At 38.6% G+C, this 22,663-nt stretch overlaps 1 protein-coding gene across 6 annotated transcripts in view; it reads left to right on the top strand.

The window, feature by feature from the left end:
- smarcal1 (SWI/SNF related, matrix associated, actin dependent regulator of chromatin, subfamily a like 1) overlaps positions 1–22,663 on the top strand; it is a 48,340-nt gene that overhangs the window by 7,965 nt on the left and 17,712 nt on the right. For all 6 annotated transcript variants that reach the window (XM_016998076.2, XM_008122296.3, XM_008122294.3 and 3 more), the window contains exons 3-9: positions 1,318–1,368; positions 1,895–2,155; positions 5,665–5,715; positions 7,890–8,073; positions 9,615–9,765; positions 10,995–11,153; positions 15,779–15,844. In XM_016998076.2, coding sequence (XP_016853565.2) covers positions 1,318–1,368; positions 1,895–2,155; positions 5,665–5,715; positions 7,890–8,073; positions 9,615–9,765; positions 10,995–11,153; positions 15,779–15,844 — 923 coding nt within the window. The remainder of the gene's footprint in view (positions 1–1,317; positions 1,369–1,894; positions 2,156–5,664; positions 5,716–7,889; positions 8,074–9,614; positions 9,766–10,994; positions 11,154–15,778; positions 15,845–22,663) is intronic.

Below are 22,663 nucleotides of genomic sequence, written 5' to 3'. Positions count from 1 at the left end.
GTGTTCTTTCCTGTTTAATTGTGCGGTCCTTGCTTTGAAAGTAGTTGTTATATCTTAAAAACTTTGTCTTTGCGGCTGCTACAACCTATGTTGAATTGGTTGAGACTCTATGAGCTATTCATTGGAAATACTATGACAAAATATTCTGCAGGATGTCCCTCAAAAATAAAGTTTTTGCTGTTTAATAAACTTTTAATATGTTTTTATGATAAACCCAATTAGGAAATGACATTTATAGACCCAATTAGGAAATGACATCATAGTGTAATGATCCAATCCTCATAAACATGCAGAACCTAAACAAACAGTAAATTGTGTGGGAATATGAGATCAGGGGTTTGTGTATTTCCAGTGTAATCTCTGGAGGTGATGGCGAGCATAGTGAAATTCTCAGAGCCTCTGAGAGAGTCTATTCTTAATTTCTCAGTAATTCTAAAACTATTTCACTTATTCATAGTATTATAAATACAATATTACAGTATTTATATCTTGCTTTTCAGCCATAAAGGTTCTCAAAATGGCTATAATTGGTTAATTTGACAGTTCCCTACCTCAGGTTTACAATCTATCATTGGTGCTCTCCGGGATGAGATGCTGATAACTTTTTTGATCTAAGGCCCCTTCTGCACTGCCATATCAAATCCAGATTATCTGCTCAGTTTAAAACAGATAATGTGGAGTATTTGCTTTGATAATCAGGATTATATGGCAGTGTAGAATGGGCCTTAGAAATAAGTCAGTCATTTTAATGTGGTCATTACCAGGAGCTCCCGGTGGCGCAATAGGTTAAACCTTTGTGCCAGCAGGACTATTAACTTGAAGGTTGGGTTGCTGACTTGAAGGATGCCGGTTCGAATCCGGGGAGAGCACAGATGAGCTCGCTCTGTCAGCTCCAGCTCCCCATGTGGGGACATGAGAGAAGCCTTCCACAGGGATGGTAAAACATCAAACATCTAAGCGTCCCCTGGGGCAATATTCTTGCAGACAGCCAGTTCTCTCACACCAGAAGAGACTTTCAGTTTCTCAAGTCGTTCCTCACACACACACACACACAAAAATTACCAGAAGGGTACATTAACCTGCATACTCTTATTCCCACATTTTTTATTCCCCAACCTCTGATGTAGTAAGCAGTGGTAGTTCCTCTCTTTCCATCCAAGAGTAAACAAAGAAGGGAGACATGTTAGCAGTTATATGACAGCATATTCTGCATGATCAAATGAGCCATGTTCCTGTAAGAATTTCTTGTGCAAGTGCCTGAACATATTAATACAATGTTGAATGCAAAATTAAATTCCAAATTATCTTCTACTTCAGATCCTATAACAAAAATGTGGAATTTCAGTCTTGAAGACTACAGCCCTCTCAGTAAGTAGTCAGTTAAATTAGAAATGTTTGGGAATCCTATAGCTGCATGATGTCTTTGCACAGAATTTTAAATTAGAATCTAAATGATCTCTAAAAAATATAATTTGCTTAACGAATGGCCTGAAAAAGGTTTGGTATTTGGAAACTAGAGTGCAGGTATATAAGACTTGAAAAAACTACATCTTAAAATGATTTTTAAAATCATTTAAAGATTTCTGTATCAGTTGGTGGGTTTGTGACAGGGAGTGAGTATCTAGGTATGAGTTTTTTCTTTAACAAAATGGGTTTTATATAAAGAAAGAAATACCAAAAGTTATGAATGCTACAAATCTTTATCCTCCAAAGGTGTAGATTTCATTTAGTTAGGAATGGCCACAGTAAGAGCTAAAGCTGTATCTTCTGGGCATCCATCACAGGTATCGCTCGGTATCCTTTGTTCTATTTCCTTTTCTGTCCCCAAGGGAGTTGATAGATTTTTACCCTTGTTATCCATTTTTTCCCTTTCCAATCCTCTTTTTGTTTCTAGTGGAAGAAGTAGAGCAACTTCCTTCTGTGACTTTGACTCCTCTGGCAGGAATTGAGGCTCCCACTGGGTCTACTAAACCGTCTTCTGTTGGTAAAACGTTTTGCTTGAGATCCGTCTTGCAGACATGCATTGGCTGGCAGAAACTATCAGCAACCTTGAGAGGAAAATGTGTCCTGATCTCATACTCTCGGTTTGAAGTAGATATTGGATATTCTGCCGATATTATAGGGATATTCAAGCAGTTGAACTCTAGGAATTATGGTAAGTTTTCTGATCAGTATCTTTTCATTTCAGCAATGCAGCCATGACTGTTCTACTTACCTTTGCTTTTGATATTGTTCCTCTTTAGACAGAATGTTCTAAATATAGTAGTGTCACTATGCGGTTTGTGCAAGTGTGCATTTCCAGTCTGGTCATTGTTGATGTAATTCCATTGGCTCCTTTTGATATGTGATGATTCTTATATCCAGGCTGTCTCTGAGTTACAAACATTCAACTTACATACAACCCCTAGTTACAAGGGGGGAGGAGGATGAGACAACAGAAAGTGAGAGGAAATCTTCCTCTAGGAAGGGAAATTCACTCCTGTAAGAGAGTTCCACTGAAAACAGCTCCACTTTGTTTTCAAAATCCAAGTTTTGCAGGGGCAGAAAATGAGGTGGAATATTCTGAACAGGGGCACAGACAGCAAAACAAATGTTACTGGGTGTAAAACCTTCCTTATGCTATCAAAAACCAATTTTTTTTTGGCCGGAGTCACACTTAAAAAATGTATTCTGACTTACATACAATTTTTTTCCTTCTGCTTTTAATTTTTTTATTTTATGGATACATTCATTCCATTAACTTTTTTCATACAGATCTTATCTCAATCTACATTGTTCCAAAAGTCACGTTAGCTTAATTGATGGCTGATATATTCCTTGGATGTGTATAACCCGTTTCCCAATTCCCCTCTACCTCCTGGAACAGTGATTCCAAATTATGTCATTGCATTGATTTAACTATGTGGAACGCCTGGTTCAAAATCCTATATCTATCATCTCCATCCATCTCCATCCAACTTGCAAACAAATTCAACTTAAGAACAAACCTATAGAACCTAGCTTCTTCATAATCTGGGCACTGCCTGAAGTTATGTTTTCCCCTTAATTATAATAAAATAAAAAGCTAAGTATAAGTAGTTGTGTCATTGTTTTATTCTTCATTGGTTTTAACTGTCTAAAATACCATGTTTGTTACCTATAACTGTCTAAAATACCATGTTTGTTACCAGTAGAAAAACATGGAATGGCTACTTTGAAGCTTTTTCGCTGCTAGTGGCTGTGTGTTGGGCATCTTGCATGGTTATTAATAAAAGTAAAAGCCTAGATATACTACTTAATTCAGTATACACAAGTATCTGATCTAGAATCCCCATTAATTTCAGAGTCTTTTGACACTCCCAATGAAGTTATCATTGTAGTGTGTCCTGACCTGATCCTTCCTCCCCATCCTGACTTAGGCATTTGCTGCTGTGAGTGATGGAAATCTGTTCTATCAAAATTATGTTTCTACTCCTGTCCTGACAGTGATTTCCGGTGTAAAAGTCAGAAGCAAAATCCCTGTTACAATTCCTTTTCACACCCAAAGATTGTTAAAAATATCAGTGTGATACTTCCCTATTAACTGGAGAATTGACTTTCATTACATACAGTAGCTGGTGCTCAGTGAGGCAACATGGTGTGGATGGGGCTGTAAGACTAAGAGATGCCATATAATTAGATCTTCCTAAGTAACTGATTTAAACCTTGGTTACTGATTTCATGTCAGGGGAAGAGTGGTAGGAATGTCACTATACTACCATATTTACTCAAGTCTAATGCACACTTTTTTGGCTATTTAATCAAAGGGAAATTAATTTAAAACAATTCAGTCCCTTGAGCACAACCAGTGTCCATCAGAGATGCTATCAAATATTCTGTAAATTAATTAGCAGATGGACTATAAAGCCCATAGGAACCAGTTCTAGAATCTCATGATTGACAGGAAAACAGATCTCTGTTGCTTGCAGCAGCTGATACTTGGTAAGGCAGAGTTGGATGACTTTTACTATCCATACATATTACATGCACTATTGCCACAATATTGAATACATAGGATTGTGAGTACAAGTAAATTAAGGAAGCCTAACTCTAAAGCCCCTTCCACACAGCTGAATAAAATCCCACATTATCTGCTTTGAACTGGAATATATGGCAGTGTGGACTCAGATAACCCAGTTCAAAGCAGATATTGTGGGATTTTCAGTCTTGATATTCTGGGTTATATGGCTGTGGAAGGGCCTTAGGTTATACATATATAACTACAATTGGGAATTCTAGCTATGACATGTTATGAACCCTAATGTGTCTCCTGTTGTTTAACATCTGTATGAATCTGCTGGAGATTTGAATTGAAAACCTAACAACATGCTAATAAGAATAATCTCTTTTCCCTGCAGCTAGTAATGGACTGGAATGGGCAAACAACCACATGAAATAATACTGATGTTTATCCATTAGCATAGGAAAACAGTAGTTGTGTTGGTTTGGAAGCCACTGAATAGTTTGTTGTAGACAGAGTCAAATTTCCTTAAAAGTTTTGGATTTGTGTTGCTTCTCAGTCTGTTTTTATTATTGAATAGCCAGATAATATTTCTACTTGGGAGTACTTTTTAGCGAGGTTAGCAGTGATAACACCTTTTCATGGAACAGCCACATCTGTGATTCATGCCATTATAAATATGCATGTTGGTCTGAAATATGCTTTGCATTGATTTGTTTTGTACAGTGTTCAAAAACTTCATTTGATCCAAAGTACTGCAGTTGGATTTCTAGACGGGACATGCTGCCTGGAGCATATTATTTCAATATTACCGATTTCTAGTTTCTTGTAGACCTATATCATAAAGTTCACGCTAATGTTTGAAGGCCTGAACGAATTTTTGGCCCAAGGCATTTGAAGGGGGCCTTTCCTTCAAGTGTAGATGTGCATTCAGATCACTATATAACCACACACACACACACACACACACACACACTGCATGGGGTCTGTTTCACCCACCTTCAAACTTGAAGAGTGAGAAGTGAGGCCTGCTTAAGTCTTCATATCAGGACTTGAATTGCACTGGTTTTTAAGGAAGCCTGCTTTGACTTAGTGTCTACTCTCTTTTCAATGAACAGGAATAGGAACAGAAATCAAAAGATAGGTGTTAATTATAATGACTTTTAAGGTTTGTTAGTCATGACTACTTAGGATAAGGCTTAGATCCTACATGATGCCTTGTGCAATTTGTAGTTGCAGTTTGTAATATCACAAGACTTTTAACCTTGCATTCAAATTGAAAACCACTTGGGGAGCCCTGATCTCCAAATATGGAATGTTCTTAGTAGGATCTCTATTAAACTGAGACTTTATTTTTTTCAGGCCTTTTATATAATTTGAAAGCTGCCCTGTGACAGCTGCCATTCTTTTTTCTGTTTTGAAATACATATTCTACTTGGAATAGTTTTGTTTTTATTTCTGTTTTTATTTTAATGTGTCTGTGTGTGTATTCATTCTTGATTTTCTTGTCTTGTCTTGTTATGAGTTACCCTGAGAGATGTAGCTATAGGCTGACTCATAAATGAAATTACTATTTATTTCGAATGATTCTTAGAGTGCAATACATTTTCAGTGTAGTTGGAGCTATGAAATGTTAGAAAGCTGTGTTTCTAACCTGTGCAGTTCTTTGTTATGACTTCTTTCAGATATGAAGACCAGAAAATGGAGTTTCCTGCTAGAAGACTACCTAGAACTAAGTAAGAAACTACTTCTTTGCAAGCTCTTGAGAGATTAGGTCTTCACTCAAGCTTAGTTTATAAGACTTATTTCTTAACTTAGAGGTGGCTAAAGCTGTGATGACCTTTGCTTCTTCTGTAGCTTTATAAAGCAGATAAAAGCTCATGGGTTCCACTTCCTTACAATATTGTGCTATAATTTAATTTATATCCCACTGTTTCTCCAGTGTGAGTCCTATAATAATATGCCAAGGTTGTCTATGTAAAAGATGAAAATGCCTATTTCTGGACAGTCTGATCATAACATATAACATATAATAGTAGAAATAGTTGCATCTGTTAGACTAGAAGACAAACATGTTTCTCCTGTAGTTGTATAAGTGGGATATATTGGCCAAATATTATTCAGATGTATGTAAACATTTATAGTGCCGGTACTTTTGGCACTTGCCTCAACGGTTTGTATTGATGGGAAGTTGTGTATCACCCTAAAATAATTTTGGATTTACAGAAGGCATATGGTTCATACAAAGACTCTGTTTCTTTATGGACTGGCTACAAAAATGGGAAAGCAGCTCTTCAGGAACATTGTTCTAGGGAGTGTGCAGCCCTTCCACTGTTACTGAATTGTAGCTGCCATTATCACAATTGGCTTTCGCAGTGGCTGGTGAGACTTGCAGTCTGACAACATCTGGAAAACCTCACACTTCCCAGCATGTTTTGAAGGAGGAGATCAAGAAAGACTAAATCCAACTCCCACCCAACCTTTGCTTGCTCCCTCTCCTGAGAAGCTATGTAGAGTTTCTTCCAGAATGATGCACGTTGTTCCAGCTGATGCACCAAATGGGGGAATTAAGTGTACTATACTTGTGATAGGAGTGTGGAAGCTTGATCCCATTGTATCTGCCTTAGTAAAACCATATTTTGTATTTTGCAGTCTTCTAATGAGGAGTCTTGAACATTTCTTTTCTAGAAGGGCTCTGAAACTTTCTCTAGCATCATTTTACCAAGTTTAGTCACTCAATTGTCTTCAGAGAAAAGGTCATCCGAGGACAAGAAAACGGGGGAAAGAAGCCTTTTTGATGAATCACTCAAGCTACTGTGACATCTAATTTTTGAAACTTGTCCTCAGAACTGTAACAATTGTGTAATTGCTGCAGCTCATGAGTCGATAATTCTAGCAGGCAACTTTCTGAGCATAATAACAGGGTAGGAGAGCAGCTCCTACAATGAGAAGCACAGATGAAGTAATACGGTACATATGGAACAACCTGTCATACAAGTACAGATAGAAATCCTTCCATATAATATTGATATGTTTTCATTGCAAAAGATCTTGTGATGTAGCATAGGTTTAAACTGCCTTCCATCTAGAGGTAAAAAAATTAAAATAATCAATGTTTAGTTTGTGAGCAATACCCAGCAGTTATAATAAATTAAGTGAGTGCAAATGTGAACTTTCAAGTACATTTTCACTATCAGAATTGTGTTCTAACTCATATTTTACAGGGTTGTGGAGAGTTTTGTTTTATTTATCCCAGTTAATTGCAGTGGAAGTTTGATGTATCAGGATAAACTACGAGTTGATTAACTTTGTTTCATCCAGAGTCGACATATTTTACCTTTCTGGAGTGAATTAGTAATTTTTTTATTTTTAGAATGGGCCACAAAATTATATATATATATATATATATATATATATATATATATATATATATATATACACACATACACACACACACACACACACACACACACACACACACACACACATCAGAAAATTTCCGTTTTCCATTCTCAATAAAGTTCTACTTTCTAAATTTAATCTCAGAGAAGGCAGTGCTAAGGAAATGTCACACAGTGCTTAGAACTCAGCAGTCTAGGAATTAATAAAACAAGCAAGTTTTTCACATTTTATTTTTTTTAAGATAGTTTTTAAATGTATAGAAAGTGGCATGGTTTGTTTGTTCACACCCATTTACTTGCATACATATCTTTGCTTTTTTTCATAAGCTCACTATTAGGGTTGTTTCTTTTAACTTGAAAGCTTAAGAATGATAATGTATTTAAACATGCCCATGAGACTGATCCACGAATCAAGCTGTTTTCTTTGTATTCTAATTCATGTTCATGACTGAATGTCACTTAGAGATAATTCTAAGGACATGCATTTATTTTGTGAATGTTTCTTACAGTTCAAATGGTAAAGTTCCTTCCAGAAGTGGAGTTGGAGCCCCTGCCTAAGCCTGTAGTACAAGTTTTTGCCTCTCAGTTTGGGAAGTCTGTCTTGAAAGCTGCAGATGTCCCTGAAGCAGACCTTTCAGAAGTAGAGCCTCATGTTGTGAATAGCCTCATGCCATTTCAGAGAGAAGGTGTGAAGTAAGTCAAGTGTTCAATTTCTGAAGAAAAGTTCTTCATATTGGAATGCTGTTGATTTGCCACCCTGCCCCACGCTTCTCACTCAGCATAATTTGGAAGAACTAGCCCAGTTGTTGGACCCAGATTGGGCCAACAACTAGGCTGGTATCATGTGCAAATAAAACTCTGACTAGGTGGCATCTAATTAAGTCATCCTGCTAGTGCTACCTGCTCAATTTAGAAAATGAAGGCTGGCATTCTCAGGAAGCAAGGTATTATACTACTACATTCAGAATGTTGTGCTTTGTGCTTCATTTATGAGTGCTCACAATCTTGACAGCTAGCCTTTCACATCAACTATTCCTTTCCCCACATAGAGAGAACAGAGTCTGCTGCATTTCCCATTGTAAGAGCATCAGACATACCAGTAACTGGACTCTTATAAAGACATATTAGGAAAAGTGAGAGGCATTGCTCTTAGTGTTAATTTGCCACAACTCAAAGGGTTTCCCTAATCAGACTTAATTGCTTACAGACTTCCTTTCTACATGCCTAGTCCTTCTGGAGAGCAAGTGTGGTGTAGTAATTTTCACTTTGGACTGTGACCAAGGTTCAAATCCACATTTAACCATGCAAATCCATTGGGTGACCTTAGGCAGTCATACTCTCTCAACCAAAGGGAAGCAAACCCTCTGAGAAAACCCTGTGACAAATTTGCATTATGTGTTTCCACTTAATGACAACCCCATGAATTTTTAGGGTTTTCTTAAGTAAGGAATGCTCAGAGATGGTTTTATCAGCTCCTTCCTCTGAAATATAGCCATCAGTATCTCAGGTTCATTGGCTGTTTTCCACCCAAGCACTATCCAGAGTTCACTCTGCTTAGCTTACAAGATTGGACAGGGTCCAATGGTCTTATGGTATTTAGGCTCCACAGTTGCCTTAGGCTCAGCCTAAGTTGGAAATGATTCAAGGTATGCAACAGCCTTTTTGAGCTGCAACTTTCGTAAAGGAGCAGGACATAAATAAAGGTAGTAATACAGTAGAGTCTCACTTATCCAACCTTCGCTTATCCAATGTTCTGTATTATCCAACGCAGTTTGCCTTTTAGTAGTTGATGTTTTTGTAGTCAATTTTTCAATACATTGTGAAATTTTGGTGCTAAATTTGTAAATACAGTAATTATTACATAACATTATCGTGTATTGAACTGCATTTTCAGTCCATTTGTTGTAAAACATGATATTGTGGTGCGTAATTTGTAAAATCATAACGTAATTTGACGTTTAATAGGCTTTTTCTTAATCCCTCCTTATTCAACATTTTCACGTATCCAACATTCTGCTGGCCTGTTTATGTTGGATAAGTGAGACTCTACTGTAATTTATCAAAGATTATTTATGAGCATTTAGCATCTGAAAAGAGAAAAGCACAAATAACTTTTTTTTGTGAATGGAGAGATGATGGACCCCAATTTAGACTTTAGAAGAGTGTAATTCATTGGGGGATTGGAAATAGTAACACATGGCTTTTATCCTTTCTTTCTTTCTGTCTGTCTTCAGTTTTGCTATCTCCAGAGATGGGCGTTTGCTCCTTGCTGATGACATGGGTTTAGGGAAAACAATCCAGGCAATCTGCATTGCTGCCTATTACCAAAAAGAGTGGCCTCTGTTGGTAATAGCACCTTCCTCTGTGAGATATACGTGGGCAGAGGTAAGTACTAGAATTTCAGTATTCTTTTTAGTTATTTCTCTTGATTACGAAGATAAAGACAGTAACTTTTCATGTAGGCAAAAAGAGGATGGTGGGATTGAGAAAATAATTGCTTTGCATTAATTTATAAAAGATTTATAAAACTACAGAGATGCTGTCATTTAGCATCACTGCTTCAATACTCTTTGTGATTTTCACTCATTATTCCAAAGAGAATCTGCTACCTCATTTGGGGATGAAGCAAGGCTCCAAAGGTTTTAAGTGCAAAACTTTCCAAACATTCCATGTTGGCGACAGTTTTTAGACATGCATCTTTTCTCAACACAGTAATTTAGTTTTACTAGCAAACCAGAGGTTAAACCAACTCCTTACAAGAGATACAAACACATACAAAATTGTAATAACAGTATGAAAACCTTTAATTTATAGTTTTAAAAAGATACGATTTGTAAGATAATAACATACATTTTCAAGATTATATTCACACAACACACCTACACACTGCAGCCAACACACTAACATTTTGTGACACAGAATTTGGAAGGGTTTTTTTAGCGAATGGGAGGGAAGTACTTATAGCAGAGTGTCTGTTTATTGACTGGCCTTGTTTTCTGTAGGGTGGACTTTGCCTTTTTCTTAGTCATAGCACCTTGAAACTATAGTATGTATGTCTGTCATATGAATGCTTCCTGACAAAAAGACATCCCTACACGATTAAAACTTGATATGTTAGAAATGTGCGTAGGCTGGAACCTCTTGATGTACCATTTTCTTGTTTTTGTTTTTCTGTGGAAGAACACTTGATAGCCTTTGCTCCCTCATCTGTAGTCATAATTGCTTCACAGACTGGAATTGCTTCAGTGCAAACTGTTTCTTTGTGAGGAACAATACAGAACAAAGGAGTATGGCATTAATGAGATAGTAGTTTGGGGACAGCAAATGTGTTCGCAGAACTGAGTGTGAGACACATTGAGCAAAGGACATCTTTTATGAAAAACAACTGGTGCAGATGCAGTTCTAACCTCAGTTTGACATTTGAAATAATAGTGACTGAATTCAGATGTGTTCTGTTGGGGTGAATACAATTAAGAGTTTAGCAATACTTTGGAGACCGAAAAGAAACACATTATTGGTTGATGTCAACTATTTGTGAAAAGTAGCTATGGGCTTTAGACAGTTAAGATGCAAAAAAATAATATTTTTCACTTGTCTCTTTTGTGCTGCTTCAGGCTTTCCACAGGTGGCTTCCTTCCTTGAGTGCAGATACCATCAGTGTCATAGCAACGGGCAAGGACTGCCTGATGGCAAGATTAATAAACATCGTCAGTTTTGACCTTCTAAGCAAGATGGAGAAGCAGCTCAAAACCACCTTCCAGGTTGTGATTGTTGTAAGTAGCATCCCCTTAGTGAATGTAAGAAGCATGGATTTTGATGGGCCAGTCAAAAGACCCAGTCAAAGAACAGTGGGACAGGAAAGAGAAGGCTTTGTCTTTTGATAAATTAAATTGAATCCAGATTGCATTGTGCTGCCATTTATATTGTGACAGCTTTTCTGATGTGTATTTACTTAGTTTTAGTTTTTATTTATTTACCGTAGTTTGTTTTAGCTCCTACCCTCTCTCTCTCACTGAGGGACTAGTATCTCTTGTTAATCACTGTTTGAATTTTCCTAGAAAACATCTGTTTACAGATGAATTGTTGAGAGCAGCAGGGTTTTTTTTGCAAGCCACCTGCAGGAAAGGTGACTAAGAGTTCTGTTGTCTTGCTCAAACACAATGTCATGAGTTAGAACTTTTGGACTGTGGGATGACCATATAAAACAAAGGTGGACAAGATGGGACCACTAAATATGGCACACAAGAGCCCCCTCCCCAGAAGCCCCTGAAAGCTCCCAGATCCCACTAATTTTAATTGGGCTGATTTTTTGTACTCAGATCTCCCAAAACCTCTTTAAAAAGCAATAGTTTGCTCATCCATTTAATCTTCAATCCTACCCACCTCTCAGGCGTAATCCCCACAAAGTAGACAACGAAAGTGGCAGAAAATTAGTCAAAATTATGGCTAGAATTAAAAATAGCCCCTGCTGTCCTGATATAAAGCATGTTTTACTTTAGCTTCTGTTCTTGCGTTGATAGTTCAAAAGGGCCAATTTATTAATCATATCAGGTTCTTATTTAGTTTTTTTTCTGTAGTTTTTAAGAGATGACCACCACCATTTTCTTATACCTTTCTTGGAAACAATGAAGTCTTGGAACTCTATTATTCCTAGGGGAAACTGAAATTTAGTTGCCAGAACTTATATCTGACATTGAGGACATGTCCTGGTAATGCTAAATTATGTCAAATCTTTACGGGAATGAACCACAGCAAGTCTCAAGAGTTTCCTCTTTTAGAAGTTCATGAGTAGCAGAAATTGCTAATTTATTCAGATCCAAAGGTGGAAGCTTTCAGTTTGCTCCCCTTTTGCTTATATCAGAAGTGTAGGAGGTGGGCACCATGCTGCAAGCTGTCTGCTAATGCCTGCAATACTAAATTACAATTAGCTTCATTTTTTCAAACTTGTTCCCAAGCCCCAGTTTTTCTCACATTTATTCCATAAAGACACTTGTTGATGTTACTGTTCACATTTCTGACACTTCAGTTATGTACATTCTCTTGGAAACATGATATCAGCAAATACATACTTTCAAGTAAATGCATTCTGGGTCACAGCCAAAGGTTTTTTCACAGTTGAATGCACATAATGAAGAAATGTCAGTAGATGGTTAAAGCATCTGGATCAATGAAAGTATTGAATGCTGAATTAGGCCTCAAAGTAAAGATGAGTCATTGTGGCCATTTGTATGTTGTTAGCCTTCAACTCACAACATCCCTCACTATTGGCTATGATGGTTAGAGCTAATGGGTATTGCAGTCCATTAGGTCATAAACCCCCAGCCATAACATCTCTCATGATTGCCGTAAACATAAAATGGGAATGGATAAAAATAAATTAAATGAGGCAAGAAAGGAGAGGTACAAAATAGTGTGCAAAGAGAACATATAATACTTTATTAAAGGTTTTCAAATACAATAAAGGTAAAGGTAAAGGTTTTCCTCTGACATTAAGTCCAGTCATGTCCGACTCTGGAGGTTGGTGCTCATCTCCATTTCTAAGCCGAAGAGCCGGTGTTGTCCAAAGACACTTCCAAGGTCATGTGGCCGGCATGACTGCATAAAGCACCGTTACCTTCCTGCCTGAGCAGTACCTATTAATCTACTCACATTTGCATGTTTTCGAACTGCTAGGTTGGCAGAAGCTGGGCCTAACAGCGGGAACTCACCCCGTTCCTCAGATTCGAACCCCCAACCTTTCGGCCAGCAAGTTCAGCAGCTCAGCGGTTTAACCCGCTGCGCCATTGGGGAGCCCTTTCAAATACAATAACATACTATAAATACACAAAAAGAAAACAAAGAACAAGAGGGAAAAGACATTAAAACATAAAGCATAAAAATAAAGGTTAAACAACAAAGAAAAATTACTTATTCTTCCTTTCAATGATATAAACTTTGTATTCAAATTATTTCAAGCCTCTCAAAATAAAAATCTAAGATTCCTCTTCATTCTATCCTGTTTCATTAAATAACAACAACCAATATGTTTTCCTTCTTCATTATCTTTCTATATTCCCATCAAACACATAAGCCATTACATCATAATATGTAGCATTATGTTTTTCTCACCTTTAATTTTTGCAGCAATTTGCTAACATCATTTCATAGTGGTAATACTTACTAATTAAAACTGTAAATCTCTTATTTGTTATCTACCATCACAAAATCTCTTTTAAGGGTTGTGTAGATCTCATTTGTGTGTGAGTTTAGCAGTTGTCTTTCCCCTCTCTTGCACTTTGGTAAATCAAATTTGGAGTAACAGACATAGTCCAGGAGTGTGGAGAGTGCAGCCCTCTTCCATTTTGGGCATGATCATTTCAAATCCCAGAGTTGGAAGAGACCCAAAGAGCTATCCAGTCTAACCTCTTGTCATGCAGGAAAAACACAATCAAAGCATCCCAGACTAATAGCCATCTATTTATTCTTATCCTTTTTCTTATCCTTTTCTCACCCCGAGTTTTAACTGAGTGTCAGTGCGGCCTGCCCTGTTATACTGCTCTTTGGATTTTGTGTTGTACTGTATATGATTCTTTATTGTATTGTTGTAATTGTATTATGATATGTTGTTTTTATATTGTGTTATATTGTATTTTTCCCGGGCATGGCCCCATGTAAGCCGCCCCGAGTCCCCATTGGGGAGATGGTGGCGGGGTATAAATAAAGTTTTATTATTATTATTATTATTATTATTATTATTATTATTATCTAGCCTCTTCTTAAAAACTTCCAGAGAAAGAGACTCCACCATCCTGTGAGGCAGCTTATTCTATTGGCGAAGAGCTCTTACTTCCAGGAAGTTTTTATTTATTTATCTCTCTCTCTCTACCCAATACAACATCAACCATGGCAAAATATTTTGCCTTGAAATACAATGCCCAATCTATATCTTGTTGACATGGCTGACCAAAATGGCTGCAAAATCTAGCAGTTGGAAGGGATCTTGGCTCACTTCTGATACATCTGGGTTGCATGGCTATGGCCCTGAAGGCTGAACATTGGCACTAAGTTGTCATCTGTATAACTGCCCATAGTTTGCTACTATATTAATGAGTAGTAGTTTGCTACTATATTAATGCTGGTGCACTCACTAACCCTATCTGAACTATCACTTACTATACTTACCTATATGTTTTTTTCAGTCCGGTAGTTTCTTTGGCACAACAATGGGGATGTGAGAAAAAGAAGTGTCTAATTCATTCTTCATGCTTTTTTTTACAATCACAGTAGCTCTTCCAGGCCACTATTTGTCCTGTAGGGGAAAAATGTTCCTTTGAAATTGTGTAAGTTGCATTGAGAAAATCTAACAGAGGAAACACTTTTCTAAGTTGCATTGAAAAATGTTTTTGGGTGAAAGACTCCCCCATCCACTGTGCCATTGGTCTAAAGCATGGTTTCAAATTTGTGGCCCTCCAGGTGCTTTGGACTTCAGCTCCCAGAATGCCTGACCATTGGACAACCTCGCTAGTTGAAACGGCCACAAATTTGACACCTCTGGTCTTAAGGAATTCACTCCCCATCTCTCTGTCCAGTGGCTAAATGTTAGTATAGAATAGCAGTAATAATTTCGGATATCACAGTTTTCTCACATGAAGATTTAAGCCTGGTCCTCACTCATGTTCATGTGAGATATATTACAGAATCTAGACGCTGTGTTTCTGCTGAAATAGCTCCTGTGGAGAGTTCTGCTTCCCCACTTGTCTCTCCAATTCTTCCTCTGCTGGTGGCTCTTATTAGCATAACTTTATTGCCAAGCAAACTTGAGAAAGCACTATCTTACAGTTGAAAGGGGTGTATTATCCTCTCTATGCACGGCTGCTTCCTTGCCCACATGCAACAAGACGAGCACATTCCCTGGGAGGGAGCCAATTTCCTTAGTGTCCTGAAGCTCAGCCTTGTAACAGCAACACAGAGAGAGCTCATTGCGGGAGATAATAACCTACCTGGTGAGCCTTTATCAGCATACCAGTAGGTTCCTAATTAGATTTCCTCCCACTTCTGATATTTTCTCCATTAACCCTTCATTTAGAAGAGTCAGTGCAGTGTGGAACTACCAGTTATCTGCATTTACAAATTCTTATGGGGAAAAAATTCCACATAGTAATTCCCCCCCTCTCCAAATCTGCATGCTTGCCTAAGAATGTTGATAGATCACAACAATGTTGTATTTTCCTTTCTTAGTAATTTTGATTTTGAGCAAGCAGCCCTGTCTTGTATTATGCAGGGATTGTATTCAGATTGCTGATGTGTCCCATTAAATTATGCGCTTCTTGGCTAGGATATTTCACAAAAAGCAACAGGACTATTAAATTGCCTAGGTTGCTTGGCTGTGGCTCAAGCGTTCATTTTCTCTCTTGTTCAGGATGAATCACATTTCTTGAAGAATGGGAAGACAGCGAGATGCAGGGCTGCAATGCCTCTCTTGAAAGTGAGTATGTCAGGGTTTCAAAAATAGAGACCTTGACTTTCAGAAATGGTGTCTTCAAAATGTTTGCAACTCCTGGGAGTTGTAGTTTGATGAGATAGGAAAGGCTGAAGACAATGGCTGAATATTATGGAATCATGGAAGGAGTCTTTTTATTAGATCTGTAGCTTTCTCTGCCGAAGAGGACTGGTGCTTCACCAAACTACAACTCACTGAATTCCATAGCATTGAGCCATGGCAGTTAAAATGGGATCAAACTGTATTAATTCTATTATTGTAGAAGCAGACAATGTATGGCATAATGAAACAGCCCCCATTTCAAAGATTCTCTCTACTCATGTTTCCTTGATGTTGGATAACCCTGACAGATTCTGATTTCAGAGAAAATGAGGCTATATAAGCCCAGTAGCAGACATCCTCTGGTTACCAGTTGTCTGATGTTCTTCTATAATGAAACTTTGGCAAATGGAGGGAAGCTCAGAATCGTTACCTAGGGGCAAGTCATGTTATGCCTTTGCTCTGTGTTTTTTCCTTCTAAGTCAGACAAATACCAAATGTTGATGTGATCTGCCTTAAAGAGATGGGGATGTCAAGTGGACTTTAATCTGGTATGATGTTTGTGTAATTGACATTTGCGAATCCAACAATACATTCTGACACAGAGATAATTAAACTAACAGCTAACCTCTGAGATGTAGCATTACAACATAAAACATCCTTGATTTTGCTTTAAGTCATGATCAGGTTTTTCTTGCACTGTAACTGTGGCCAGGTTATGAACACATCTCTTTTTGAGAGCACTTCAGCTCAGATATACTGCATCACTACCTATTTCACTTGTAGTCCTCTCTGTTATGAAAAGTTGAATACCAAATTGCTTTGATGTAATTCATGATGAATAGCCCAATTCCTTCTTTCATTCCTGTGCATGGATATCTACATACTAATTTGCTGACAGTGAATTCCCTTCATGGGCAAAGAAGAATCCTATTGGGCCATGTCTTTGAAACTTCTTTTCATATGTTGGTCTGCTCCCCATGTTTAAAAAGCAAATTTAGCTTTCCTTGTTCTGTCCATTGTGTGTATACCATATGATGATGATGATGATGATGATGATGATGGTACCGCTCAAGGCAGGATACAACAACATTAAAACAAGAGGGTTTTTTCTCGTGTCAGGAGCAACTTGAAAAACTGCAAGTTGCTTCTGGTGTGAGAGAATTGACTGTCTGCAAGGATATTGTTCAGGGGATGCCCAGATGTTTGATGTTTTACCATCCTTATGAGAAGCTTCTCTCATTTCCCCGCATGGGGAGCTGGAGCTGAAAGAGGGAGCTCACCCGCTCTGTTCAGATTCGAACAGCTGACCTGTCGGTTAGCAGTCCTGCCGGCACAAGAGTTTAACCCATTGCACCACTGGGGGCTCCTAAAACAAGAGATAAAGCACTATTAAAAGACATACAACAAGACACAGAGAGTGAAAATACAAGTTAAAATGCAGATAAAATGCAGATTAAAATTCACAACTTAAAATTGGGTAGGCCTGCTGGAAGAGATAGGTCTTCAATTGTGTCTTAAATTCCGACAGCTGATCTGTCGAGTCCTTCTGGCAGGTTGTTCCACAGTATTGGGACAGCTGATGAAAATATCCTCTGAGTGATGATTGCTAGTCGGGTTCTGGCAGACTGGAGTAGATGCCCCCTAGGAGACCTTAGTGTTCAGGGTGGATTGTATGGGAGAAAGTGATCCTTTAGGACCCAAACCATTTAGGTTTTTAAAGGTTAAAACTAACACTTTGTACTTTGAACTGACTGGAGTTTCCCAACTTGGTACAAAGGTAACCCAATGTAAAGTGCATTGCAGGAGGCCAACCTTGAGGTTACCAGTGCATGTCAAATCTAGGAAGGGGCATAGCTGGCATATCAACCCAAGCTGGTAGTAAGCACTCCTGACCGTCACATCTACCAGGGCTGACATTTGGAGAGATGGATCCAGGAGCACTCCCAAGCTGCGAACACAGTCTTTCAGGAGAAATGTAACCCCATCCAGTACTGGTGGACACATCTCTATCACCAGATTAGGACCCTTAATGGTAAGCACCTCTGTTTTTTCTGGATTCAGTTTCAATTTGTTTTTTCCCCATCCAGCCCATTATCTCCTTCAGGCATTCATTCAGAAGATACATACTATCCTTAGCTTAGGCTGTTTTGGACGGTATGGAGAAATACATATATTTGGGTGTCATCAGCATACTGATAATACCTGCCTCATGCCTCTGGATTATCTCTCACAGCAGTTTCATGTAAATATTAAAAAGCATTGGGGATAGAATGGTGCCCTGTGGGATGTCATATAACAGCTCCTCTTTTGGGGGAGCAGGTATCCCCAAGCACCACTATCTGCAGCCTACCTGAGGGTTATGACTGGAACCACTGCAGCACAGTGCCTCCAATTCTCAAACACTGCCCCCCCCCCCCCCCCCCCCCAAGGATAACATGGTTGATAGTGTCAAAAGCTGCTGAGAGGTCTAGAAGCACGAACAGGGACACATATGCACTAAGGCAACCATAGCAGTCTCAATTCCGTATCGTACTCTAAAGCTGGTTTGAAATGGGTCAATGAAGTGGGTGTCATCCAAGACTGCCTGGAGTTGGAAAGCAACTGCCTTCTCAATCACCTTGCCCAAAAAGAGGTTAGAGACTGGTCTGTAGTTATTAAGGTCGAGGATCCAGGGAGGTTAACTACTGCTTCTGGAAAATTCTCCTCCCTGAGACATGCATTAATAATTTGTTGTATTTGAGATTGAATTGCATCTCCTCCTTGGACAACTAGCCATGAGGGACAGTCCTCCTTACTTGCATCAGGAGCTTGTCCACATCAATCGTACTGACCAATTGAAACAGATCCTGTAAGTCCACTCACAGAGTTGCTGGACACCTCATTGTTGGCTTCTGCTCCATTGACAGCATCTAAGTGAATCTGCACAATGTATGCAGAAGAGAAAGCTTTCTTCGTTGCACATATTGCCCCCTTATAGGAGCAGAAGTGCCTTCTATACTGTGTCTTGTCACATAAAAGTTCAATTTTCTGCCATCTGTGTTCTAGTTGTCCTTCCCATTTAATTTCTCTGAGGGAAATTCTCTGTATACCAGGCAGCCTGATTCATAACGGGTTAGAGAGGCTGTTTCAGAGCGATTGTGTCAATAGCTCTTATTCGATTTTGATTCCATTTATTGACCAGGGATTCAACAGGATCGTTGATGATCCCAGTCATAGAACCTTCTAAGGCCTCTGGGAATCTCAAAGGATCCATTAGAATTTATGGACCATTTTAATAGGTCCTCCACCTCTGCAGGGTAGGTTGCAACTGTGATACTATCTAGATATAGATAAAGTAATAAAACAGGTGCTAGAGAAGGTGCTAGAGCTTTTCCAAGATAATTGCCCAAAGGGTCTAAGGTAAGGATTGTCAACAAGTGGCCCAGCAGATGATATTGAACAGTAACTTTAAATCACCTCTAGCCAGCATAGTCAGTGGTGAAAGCTGATGGTCTGACAACATCTGAAGGGCCATGGGTTCCCCACCCCAGGCTAGGTCTTGTAAATACCTGTTTAATGCAGGAAACTTATTTTGTAGCTGCATAGCCTGATCCCCTACAAAATATTCATTTATAATTATACCTGAAATTCACTGTAAGTGTCCTACTGTAGCATTTTGTTGTTCTGATTGCCTTTGAGTTGCTGCTAAGTGTACAATCTTGCTGGAACTGTGTTGTGCTAGTGTTGTGATTGAGAATGTTCCTCATCTGCCATTAGAGGGAACTTAAAAGAACAGTTGGCTATACCATGCCCTCCCCCAGCTTTGATTGGGTTGCAGTTCCCATCATCTGTAGCCAGGTGTCATGCTGTTTGGGAGGAATTATGGTTTTTGTAGTTCAACAAATCAAGAGGCCATCCAGTTTGCGAAAGCTGCACAGAGTTACATAAAAACTCTTGTACTGGATCAAGTGCTCACCTGGTTGAATATTCTCCTCTCAAGGATGGCCAACCAGAAACTTATAAGGTAGTCCCAGGTATTAAGGGACATTCCCTTACTTGCGATTTTGCAGTATCTGGCATTCAGAAATACAGTGCCTCTGAACATGGAGGTTCCCTTTAGATATCATGGCAGTGTGAAAGCCCTATCTTCCATGGTCCTATCCATACTTCCACAGGAAGCAACTATCAACCCAGTCAGTTACTTGAATATTTTGGGCTAGTTGTCTTCTTTGAGTGGCATCAACTCTCCCACACTGTCAGTTTTTGGTACCTGAGGTATTTTTAACTAGAGGAAAGCCTATGATGTGCTGCTGAGCTGCAGCTCTTTCTTACCAGCACAGTGACAGCAGCTGTTGCTGTTGCCGAATAGACACTAGATCAGGAGAACAGCCCTCTTCCTGCAGTTTTCCTTTTCTTTTGATGGGGAAGACTAGGAGCGGGCAGTAGCAGTGTTTGGCTGCTACTGCCCAGCAAAACATGTGGTAAGATTCTCTCAGACACTGCTTAGACGGTAATCCATTTTTCATGCCTTCTCAGCTTGAAACCCTTCTTTAAAAAGAGGTCAGAATATCTGCCATAGTATTTTGTTACTCATTTTATTTCAGTGTTAATGCTCGAATTCTTGAGGCATGTGAATGGAGAATTCCACAGTTGCAGATTTCAGGGCTTTACTGGATTGCTGACATTTTTATATAGCATTCCAGTTTTTTCATGGAAAAAAGAAGAGTGAAAAGAAATGGGGTTGGGGAGGTATAGGAAAATGTTTATAAATCACTTGATATCAGACAAGTCAGGCAGAATTTGATGAGCTTTTAGTTTCCCCTTTTCATTCACCTTTCTTGTCATTAAACTTCTCTTTATATCAGCATACCCTATGTGAAATAGGCTCAAAATCTGACTGGACAAGCTTTAGCATTTAAATGATGTCCCGAACAAAGGCAAGACAAATACATAATTGTTACTTATTCCATAGTACCTGACATATAGGGATTTCCATGTGTTTTGGAACATTGATTAATTCCAGTTCACGGATTCAATTTTGATAACTCTCTCTTGGGAAATAATTATCTGCCTTTGTTTGCCATAAATATTGATATGTCATTAGCCTCCAATTACGTTGATTTATTTTGAGGCTGACATTTATTCTTCTGTGAGTATTTAATATCAAATTGGTGAATATGATTTTCTGATATGGAATATGAAAATCTTTAAAATGCCTTGGATGAAGGATATATAATCAATAATGGATTAATAAAGAGCCTTTAAGTCTCATATTCATTCTAAAGTTTGGCTGAAGTGCGGGTCTGAATACGTTCCTTTGGGAAAAATGTAGATTTCATTATAATATTAGAAGCTTTGATATCATTTAGGCATTTAGATGTCTTAAGATAAAGTGGCATTTTATAGTCCTTCTTGCTTTCAAATATAAATTTCTCAGGAAATGACTTTAGGCCAGTGATGTATGGAATCTTTTAGTTGCCCATGTATAAATCATGGAACTAAACTCTGAAATTCCATGAGTTCCAAAAGTAATTATTCATAGAAATGCTTCCTTTGTCTCCTGCCAGGTACTCTAAATTCTACATGAAAAGCTATTGCTACACTGTTGTCAAGTACCTGGACTATATGTGTGTGGGGTGGGGGCATGAGCACATTATGTGGGTCAAAAAGATGATTCCTAAAAGTTCCTAATTAGCTTGAATTGATCTTTAATTTCAAGTGTGCTTTGGAACTGCAACTTCTACCATTCTAACCAGGCAACAACCCCTATCTTCTAAACCTCTGTATCTGGTCTACCAATTAGCTTTGTTGTACCTAGACTTGTTAATTTTAGAGTGTCAGCTTCCAGATCTTCTAGGTTTAAAACATATATGTCTTTTACTTTCATATAGATTGAAGTTTAGAGGATCCAGAGCTTGGGAAAGTTACTTTCTAGAGGACAAGTCATAGCTAGTGTTTTTAGGCTGACACCTAACAAAGATTGGATTCTGTGGTGTTGATCCAACCAAGTAATTATTACAAGCACGGAAAATATTGCCTGCCTGCCAAAATCCATTGTGTGAGCTCCAAATAGTTTGCTTAGTCTAGTATGGAACCTAAGGGCGCCCCAAATGCTTTGTCGTCCATCATGTTCATGGCTGGAGAGGGTCAAAGTTGCAGAGAAAAAGGAGTTACCTAAGTGAGGGTCTCAGTCAACAATGGCAGGTGGGTTACTGTGGCACAAGGTCCCAAAAGGGGACAGAGGTAGGAAGGAGTTGGCTTTGCCTTTGCTCCTCAGCGATCCCTCAGATGAGCCCCAATCCTAGTCTATGAGCAATGCTGGACCTAGAACTGTCATAGCTGATTTCTTCCCATTTCTGTCCTTGAAGGAGGAGGAAATAGTAAATGTGTGTATTTGGCCCAGTGAACAAGTGAAGCTGGAGATGAATCTTTCCCACTGTTTCTCACTGGTTCCAATCATGATTGCGCTATACAATCTTACATGTCCCAGGTTAGAGATATGTATATTTAATTGTCAATTTGTATCTTGTCTTACACTCTTGTTTACCTAAAAATAAAAATGTCTGCATTGAGGAAAAGATTCTCCTTTACAGATTTAACTACGCATTCCATTCCATAGTTGATATGTTTTGGTCCTTTAAAGCTCACAGGAAGAAAACTGATGTCTGTATGTAAGGAATAATAACAACTACTACTACTACTACTACTTTATTTTTATATCCCTCCCCATCTCCCCAAAGGGACTCGGGGCGGCTCACATGTTGCCAAGCCCAGCAGCATACA

Source organism: Anolis carolinensis, chromosome 1 (genome assembly GCF_035594765.1).
Source record: "Anolis carolinensis isolate JA03-04 chromosome 1, rAnoCar3.1.pri, whole genome shotgun sequence".
In the NCBI taxonomy this organism is placed as follows: domain Eukaryota; kingdom Metazoa; phylum Chordata; class Lepidosauria; order Squamata; family Dactyloidae; genus Anolis; species Anolis carolinensis.
This window is presented reverse-complemented; position numbering and strand designations above follow the sequence as displayed.